Raw genomic sequence first — 9318 nt, forward strand, 5'->3', positions numbered from 1 at the left:
TTTTAACTAGAGATGCCAAGAATTGAAACTGGGAGCTGAACTGAGTGCATGTCTGAAATTGTGCCCACTTCTACGTTCACAAGGCCTTCACATTTGGAAATGGAACTGATTCTGTTTCCCCCCGTCAACTCTCTGTATTCTGATCAGCAAGGCAGGCACATTGTGGTTGTATTCCCCAGGCCAAGTAAAGAGATAACACAATACTCAGGACATGGGTGTGAGTGAAAATAGGTCACAACCTTTTACTGGCTACAGTGAGGAAAGCAGGGTTGCCATGGCATTGAGTCAGGGTCCACTAACCTCCAGTACTTCCTGTCTGAAGCCTGATATGCCATACCAACTGGGGAAAGCCATGGGAGTTGACCAGGGCACAAAGACCCAACGTGGTGCAAACCATGTGACTGGAATCCTGTTGCTAACCCGAGATGAGTTGCACCAGGCCCAGTCCACTCCAAGTTCAGGGCAGGAGCCCAGGCACCTCTACAAGGCCCTTCAAGAGGGTTCCCCTTACGTTTGGATCCCGCCCAATGCCATTTCACCCAAGCTGCGACAGTTCCTATGTAGAAGACACCTAACAATCCCCTGCTATCAACTGAGAGAGAGGGGGGCAAAAAAACTCTCAGCGAAAGGCTATGGGTGTCCTTTCAGGCCCTGTCAAATCAGCGGCCACTCAACACCTCAGTGGAAGACTTTAAAACCAAGGGAAGGTTGGGAAAATTCACCTATGAGGTAAGAGAGAAAGAGTGGGTATTCTTTTCCTCTCTGAATGAAAGGTTTGCGAAGCTGAAAGATGCAGAAGGGCAGCAACTCAATCATGGCTATTTAAACAGTACTGTACTGTATTCTGTGCCTTAATCATACATCCTTATTTGTACCCTTGTAAATAAGCCACCACTAAGAGTACATTGGTTTTAAGTTCTCTCTAAGGTTTAGGCCACAGTTTTTAAATGACACAACACTATATAATTTGCAGCTGTATTCACAGGATGGCTCTTTTATTATTCAAATGCCAATTTTTCTTCTCAACCTTAATTTTTCACCATCCACTTTAAAAAAATTCTGACCCAGCAATACTGTTCTGGCAGGACTCTTGATTCACAAGACCTTTACTAAACACAGGTCAGTTTATAGCTTTGGTTCCCAGTTTGGTTCCTTGAACTTATGTGGTTTTAAAGAATAGCTTGCCAGTACTAAATAGCTTGCCAGTACTGCGGGTGGCGCTGTGGGTGAAACCTTAGTGCCTAGGACTTGCTGATCGTAAGGTCGGCGGTTTGAATCCCCGCGGCGGGGTGAGCTCCCGTCTTTCGGTCCCAGCTCCTGCCCACCTAGCAGTTCGAAAGCACCCCTAAGTGCAAGTAGATAAATAGGTACCGCTTTATAGCGGGAAGGTAAACGGCGTTTCCGTGTGCTGCGCTGGTGCAGGCTCGCCAGAGCAGCTTTGTCACGCTAGCCACGTGACCCGGAAGTGTCTTCGGATGGCGCCGGCTCCCGGCTTCTTGAGCGAGATGAGCGCGCAACCCTAGAGTCGGTCAGGACTGGCCCGTACGGGCAGGGGTACCTTTACCTTTACCTTACTGATTTTATTTACCAAAAGATAAAAGTCTTATTGATTTCCTGTTAACTATAACAAATACCTGCCTAATTGGTCTCAAATGTTATAGCCTAGGTTTGTAAACATTTCATCTAGCCTCTGTAGTTCCCTCTTTGATGGCAAGTTTATATGCTGGTGTAACAATGTTATACAGATATTTCTGCCCTCAGCTCTATGTGTGTATAGTTAATATAATGACACCAATGCCACACAGGAACAGTTAAAAAGGACAGGATGAGGTAGAGGCTGCCCATGACTTGGCATACTTCAGAGTGCAGCAGCTTTAAAAATTGAGCAGCAAAATCACTCAGCAGTGGCTGTTTCTTTTCTTTCTTTTTCTTTAAGTATGAAGAAATTGTGTTCTCTTATTATTGAATGTCTCTAGAATTGTGCCAAGGAACATCATCATGCTGCTTGTTCCTGTGCAGCCCTCCTGGAGGATTATGAGGAGTTGAGTTAGGACCTCGTAAAGTTTTCAGCAGCACAATTGCCAGGACCCAGTATCAACAGTAATAGGCAAATAAATAACATCCTCTGAGCCATTTTCAGTAACCCGAGAATCGTTTTGCAAGCATGTCGTGCTATCACCTCCCTTTCCTCCTCCACTCTCTCCTTTTTCACTTCCCTCTCAAGAAAGGAACCTTTCTACACAGGTTTTAAGTACGAACAAATAACCTAAGCCTCCAAAATACAAATATTGGGGGGGGGGGGGGAGAGAGAGATGATAACCACCCAACTGAAAATAATGCATTATCTAGGAAGATCTTAATTTTCTTTGAATCCAGTGTGAAGCCTGCATTTGGGTGAGGGGTGAGAGACTCTGCAGTTGCCATTAGAGGATGCTTGTTTCACCTGAGTTGCCCCAACCTCCAGCCCTAGTAACCTTCATAAGGAAGCTGCTGTAATGTGAAAAAAATGGATCTTAATTATCAGTTTCCCCCAGGAATGCCTGCAGCTGCATCACCACAGCCTGAACTCATTCAGTCATGCCCCTGGCAGCTAGCTTTCATCAGCCATGGATTTTACTATTTACTATTTACTACTGAACTGTAGGGGATGCGGGTGGCGCTGTGGGTTAAAACACAGAGCCTAGGACTTACAGATCAGAAGGTCGGCGGTTCGAATCCCTGTGACAGAGTGAGCTCCCGTTGTTCGGTCCCTGCTCCTGCCAACCTAGCAGTTTGAAAGCATGTCAAAGTGCAAGTAGATAAATAGGTACCGCTCCGGTGGGAAGGTAAACGACATTTCCGTGCGCTGCTCTGGTTCACCAAAAGCGGCTTAGTCATGCTGGCCACATGACCCGGAAGCTGTACGCCGGCTCCCTCGGCCAATAAAGCGAGATGAGCGCCGCAACCCCAGAGTCGGTCATGACTGGACCTAATGGTCAGGGGTCCCTTTACCTTTACTGAACTGTAATGCCTCGGAACTGTGAGTAGAAAACAACTTCAAACTACAGACTAGGCCAAGAAGTATGGATCATTTCAGTGTCCATAACGAAGCCAAAGATTGCTCTGGAGCTGCATATTAATTCTTATAGTACTACATGGTTAAGAACTTAATTCATTCCGGAGGTCCATTCTTAACCTGAAACTGTTCTTAACCTGAAGCACCACTTTAGCTAATAGGGCCTACCGCTGCCACCGCGCGATTTCTGTTCTTATCGTAAAGCAAAGTTCTTAACCTGAGGTACTATTTCTGGGTTAGTGGAGTCTGTAACCTGAAGTGTCTGTAACCTGAAGTGTCTGTAACCCAAGGTACTACTGTATCTGTATTTAGGGTATTTTAAGAGTTGACATAAAACAGATCCCTTCAAAAAGCTTTCAAGTGAAACTTTTACTTGGAAGATGAACAATGAGAAGGGAGAGCATGGAAAACAAAGGCATGTGGGTATAAATCTGTAATATGATTACACTAAGTGAATTTATACCAATATTCCCATACACAGCACCCACAATTAAGTTAAACTTCTCATCCACTTTGAGTATTTAAATAATCTCTAAGAAACTTGTGTAATGGAGCCTCTTGTGGGTATGATTTGTCTGAGAGGGAGGGTCAATGCTCATTTTGACATTTGAGATCAAGGACTGAATTGTATATGAAAATCCTCATTGCTCTGCTGATGCCTAATGGCACCAGTTGTGAACTGGTAAGACTCCCAACTCCTATCAGTCTCAGCCAGCAAGTCCAATTGCCAGGGGTATATACAGGTATCAGCATGCTTTCCCAGTACAAATGTGCTAATATTCCTGATCAGATTAGCATATCAAAGTGTTTCTCCTAGGGATCATAGCTCAGTGGTAGAGCATCTGCTTTGCATGCAGAAAATCTCTGGTTCAATCCTTGCCATGAAGGCAATTTTTCCCTGCTCTTCAACTAAACAGGCTCTCACAACAACTTACAGAACAATACCAATCAAAATGACCTCTGTACTCAGGTTTATAATCTAAGAGACAAAACAAAAAAGTGGGAGGGAGAGCTGAGGAGGGAGGAAAAAGCAGCAAAGGTAGATCTCCTCTCTTAGGAAGCAGGACATTTCAGATCTGCTATCCAGCTTCCACCTACTTTTAATTTCATTACAAGTTTGCATTCTGTTGTATACTATTAAATATTTCTATCTGTTTGTATCCCCTCCCTCCATGGTAGCATTTAGAAAATGGGCACAAATATCAGCAGTAAATGAATTAGAGGAAGAAATAGACAAACAAGTTTGATGAGTGCAGTTATTTCTTTTAAACATGAAGAATCTGGACAATTGTAGCCAGTTAACCGCCTGGCTTAAGGGAAGACTAAGAAAGCATGGCACTAGACGGGAACTAGCTCAGTGGCACGACTCCCACTGTCCTTGCAGAAGGCCCCACGTCCATTCCCCAGGGTCTCCAAATAGGGCTGGAGAAATCTCATGTCCAAAACCCTGGAGAGCTACTGCCAATCAGTATAGATTGTAGAGTTGGAAGGGACCACGAGGATTATCTAGTCCAACCCCCTGCAATGCAGCAATCTTTTGCCCAGCATGGTGCTCAAACCCATGACCCTGATATTAAGAGTCTCATGCACTACCAACTGAGCTATATGTGCTGCCTCAGCTAGAAAGACCAAGGCAGATTCCTACTGCTGAGGAGGGAGGATTTTTCCTCTGTACTTCATCAGTAAATACCATAACAATGTGATGAACTGCCTGCTTTGGTGTTCATGAATGCCACCCAGAGAGCAACAATCAGAACTGATACTAAAGAACTATGCTGAACAATTGATTTAACTCATAATACACAGTGCATTTATTCATCGGTTTCTTTCTTTTCTTTGCAAAGTAACAGGAATGATATTACTTCCCCACATACCTGCTAGAATCCTTTGTATATTAAGGCATAATGCTGCATGATAGAACTTTTGGGATTAAGATGGGCGATTGCATTCCTATCGCAGGAACGTCAAACTGCCTGCCAAGCAATGAACGGTGTTCAATAAACTGTCTAGACAGGCCATATCCAGAAAGTTTGTTGAGCTGAATGCCCAGCTCTTCCTTGTTTGTTTGCACAGATTTTAAATGGCTTCTCCCCAAAGATGCTCTTCTGTTTGTGAGTTTTTAGAAAAATATGATCACTGGTAAAATGCAATTCCCACTAGGAAGCCCATCTGGGTAATTCTTATGTCATCTCTGATGAAAGCTACATAACCCCTCCATGCTCACACCATGGTGACTGTTTTGGTATTAGTCTCTGGGTTTAACTTGTGGCTTTTACCTGTGCTTTATCTAGAATTTTGGAATGTGCACTGCTCACAGCTTTGTGATTAAGCAGTCTATAAATCTTTCTAAATAAAGATTTATTTGGGGGGGGCTACCTTAAAAAGTTGCCCTGCTTTCCCACTTCAAGGGATCATGGACTTCTTAGCCTAGCAGGCTCTCTACATCTTAACTATGGGTAGCTTCATTCCAAGGGAAAGTTAAGCTGCTGAAATCTCTTTCATCTTAAGGCTGTGTTAATGGGAGATGTTGTGCCTACCAAAACTCCCCCCCCCCATGCAGATACTCATTAACACAGCATCTTTCAGAATGGGACACATGACAAACTTGTTAGACCATCATTTTAAGGGAGACAACCCCTTCTCCATCTTAAACCAGCTGGCTGTGTTGCTTTTAATACCAGGACACCTCTTCTTTAAAAATAAATAAATAAAGCAATTACATCTGCATGCAATTAAATAAGTTAGCATTTGCCACTAAACAACAACCTTGTTTTTATTCTGAAATATTCTAATCGGAATAATGAAGCCTTTATAATATTCTCTCCCTCCCTCCTTCTCTCCCCTGCTGATCTGCTCCTGACTAGATTTCCAAATGGAGTTCTTGGAAGTATAAAGCCAATGCAAATCCTTTTCCTGCAGATGCTGTTGCTGCCTACCGCTGTGTTGCTGTCTGCAGTCTGGCAGTGCAGCATCGCCTGCCCATTTCTGATGGCATCCCAGCTACAAACACAGCCATGGGAAGCATACAGGTAAACAGCCTCCTTAATGCCCGCTTGTGTAGAATAGAGAGCTCCAAGAGAAGTTTTATCGGCAGCCTGAGATTCTTTCTCACCGACTCTACCTTTTAACAGATTTTTTTTTTACCTAAACCCTTAACACAAACCTGCAGAGCCACATTGCTTGAGTCATCCAAGGATGCAGTAGCTTGAATCCTACTAGAGTCACAAAATGCTTTAAGTGAGCATTGCCCTGCTGTAGGGTTACTTAAAAGCTATGGACAAAGGGGCAGTTTTGAGTCTCCAAACGGCCTCACAGTGGGATTTCCAGATCACAAGTAATGCTGGAAATATCTGAGAAGAAATGCAGATGACTTTTAAACAATTATTTCTTTTTAAATTAACTTGGAAGTGGAGCATGCTTGCATTTAGGATGGTTAGCTTTCAAGTTACCGTGATATTTCTGCATTCAGGATGTACAGATTATGAGTGTGTACATATGTGCATATTAAGAAGATAGTTTAGTTTGTCTTCTATGGTAAGAGGAACATCTGGCTCGCTTACACATTTCCTTTTCTGGCTTTTTTATAGGCTTTTGCTGTAGAATAAGCACAGTATCTAGGTGGTAAACCTAACGCATTCATAAAACAGCATAAAATACCTAGTCAACCTCTGGACAATGATACATAATAACCCATGCGTAAGCTATACATATCAGCAAGGCCTTCTAAACAGAAGACTCTTAAACCAGCATCTGAAACAAAATACTGATGGTGATTTCAGAGGGTTTTTATTACAGAAACTGATGGGGAATCCATCTCACTTCCTTGCCTGTCTGATTATTAATGGATTTTTCTGCATGATGAACTCTAAAAAGTTTCTTGCATTTCATTTTGTTTGTTTGTTTGTTTTGGTAAAGTGAAAAATGCTGCTCTGCTGACACGCTGTAATCCAGACTAGAAACATTTGTCCTATAACCCATAAACTCTTGGCTTCCTATATATCTTGCTTTTGTCCTATTCTGCGGTATTTAGTGCTATTCACATCTCGGCTCTTAAGTGCATTCTGTTCTGCAGCATCACCTCTTAGCTGACACTACACTCTTCATCTCTGCTAGTGCCTCTTATTCCTGGGAGATTTCTGGCACCAGCTCCCACTTTTATCTTTTCTCAGAAACTTGTGTTTTGAGGATCCCCCCCGCCTCTCGGCCCCCTCCCCAAATCCAAACAAGCAGAGTTAAGGACCAGTCTCATTCATAACAACGGACTTCTGGAGAAAGAGAGAGGCCTTTACATGAACGTTCCCTTGGGCTATTAGAAAAATTCCAAAATATAGTGTCAGGACTCCAGGAGCATATCTGACGAAATGAAAGGCTGACATAGTGCAGCACTTTGCTGACAGATGGTTAGAAGTATGCGTTGAAGGGAGAACAGACATTAGTATTCTGATGCTTAAGAAACTGGGAGCAGCAGTTCTTACGGGTCTCAGCACTTTTAGAAGCACAGATGCAGTAGTTTAAAATGAAAGGGAGAAAAACTGCACATGCATGATTGAAGGGAGCAGAGGAAAAGAGAAATATAGGCAATTTCTTACTTTTTACTAGGATGGAAAGCAAATTAATGCCTCTTCCTAGAGTGCAGGCATCCCTCCCCAAACCTCCTGTCTTGCATAACAAGAACTGCAGCACTGTATCGAGTTTCAAAACTTCACAACCCTTTTGGGTTCCCAGAAGAGAAAACTGCTATCAGGCATCGGTCAATAAACTAATCTCAACATCAAGAACTCACCACTTAAAGTTGTTATCAGAGTCACTCTGCAACATTACATTGCAGGATGTTGTTGTTTTTTTAACTCCATTCCAACTCTCAACTTATTATATCTACAGTATATTAATCATTCCTTCATTTTAAAGCACTGTAGTAAATACACAGCTTTCTGTGTGTTGCTTCTTCAGAAGATAAAAAACAGCATTTACTTACATATTGTGGTGTATACAACCATGATAATTTATGAGGGGCATGTCTATAAATATTATTACGATGCATAAAGATCAAATGCAATTATCAATCAGTCCCAGGTGCATTGTGCAAATATATCAGTTTTATTTCTCTTCTGTGGAAATAATTACAGACATTCAGGTATAAACATTTTAAGTTAATGCGGTCCAGAGTTTAAATGCAAAAATAAATATAAAGTCCAGCAGCGGATTGCATCCATAAAGCATCTCATTTTTTTTAAACAGTTAGAAAAAGATGTGCATTTTTTATTTATTTCCCCTTCGTTTTCTAAAAAAAGGGGGGTGGGGGCAGGAGAGAGAGAAAAACTCAGTCAAGGTAGAAGCATACATACAAGCACTTTCTTTAAAAAGATTTTGACCTCACTTGCGATCTGCCCTGGGCATCTACTACATTCACACCGGATCTTTATCAGAGTTTTAAAGAAAAGAAGGGAAAGGAAACGAGGAGGTGGCGACTCGCACGCTCTTCCCAAAGTCTCTTGTCTTGTTTGGATGGACTGTAGGAGGCAAAACAAGGCGGGGGAGTCCGTTCCCGGCGAGGGAAAAGCCAAACAACCAGAAACCGTCCCTTTCGGCTTTAGAAAATAGACTCTGCGGAGTTCCTCCCAGTTTCGCTTCCTTATGGAGCGCGGGGCCAGAGAGGGGCGGCGGGTGTCCCGTCCTGCCCTGCCCGCTTCTCATGCCCCCCTCCCAGGTCCCTCAGAGCGGGGAGTCGGAGTCGCTGGAGTCCAGGCTGTTCCTCAGGCGGCTGCAGCTGCTGAGCTTCTTCTCCCTCTGCTGCAGGCTGAGGTTCTGGGTGCTCCTCCGGAGGCACTCGAGGGACTGCAGGAAGGACTTCTTGGCTTTCTCCTCCTCCATGGGGGAGACCCCTTCCTCCTCCACCTCCTGGATCTCGTCGAAGGTCACTGGCTGCGTCTTGAAGCGCGACTGGCGGGGTCTGCGCAGCTTGCCCCGAGGCAGCTTGGCCGGCCGGCTGGGCTGAGGGAACTCCTCGGCGATGCAGACGAAGTGCGGCATCACCGCCTGGTAGCTCGAGCAGATGCCCATCAGCTCCGCGGGCTTGGCGGCGGCGGCGGCGGCAGCCATCGGGCGGGGGAAAGAAAAAAGCAGCAGAGAAGGGAACGCCGAGAAAGAGAGCGCGCGCGCCAGAAAACGAGCGCCCCGAAGAGCGCCTCGCGCTTGGGTCTCGCTTTGTGCTTCTCCTTATTCTTCGCTGCCTTGAGGCGTTTCTCTCTCTCTCTCTCTCTCTC

The 9318-nt window shown here is 44.2% G+C and overlaps 1 protein-coding gene across 1 annotated transcript; it reads right to left on the reverse strand.

Moving 5' to 3' along the window:
- Nucleotides 1-8131: 8131 nt before the first annotated feature.
- On the reverse strand, nucleotides 8132-9303 carry LOC307202721 (uncharacterized protein C11orf96 homolog). The gene has a single exon (XM_079952900.1). The coding sequence runs from the start codon at nucleotides 9152-9154 to the stop codon at nucleotides 8768-8770; it is 387 nt and encodes a 128-aa protein (XP_079809026.1). The 5' UTR covers nucleotides 9155-9303; the 3' UTR covers nucleotides 8132-8767.
- Nucleotides 9304-9318: the final 15 nt, after the last annotated feature.

Source organism: Podarcis cretensis, assembly GCF_951804945.1.
Source record: "Podarcis cretensis genome assembly, chromosome: 1".
Classification (NCBI taxonomy): domain Eukaryota; kingdom Metazoa; phylum Chordata; class Lepidosauria; order Squamata; family Lacertidae; genus Podarcis; species Podarcis cretensis.

Bases quoted from the DNA above. Each gene is read 5' to 3' on its own strand.
- LOC307202721 (XM_079952900.1), bottom strand. From the start codon at position 9,154: ATGGCTGCCGCCGCCGCCGCCGCCAAGCCCGCGGAGCTGATGGGCATC.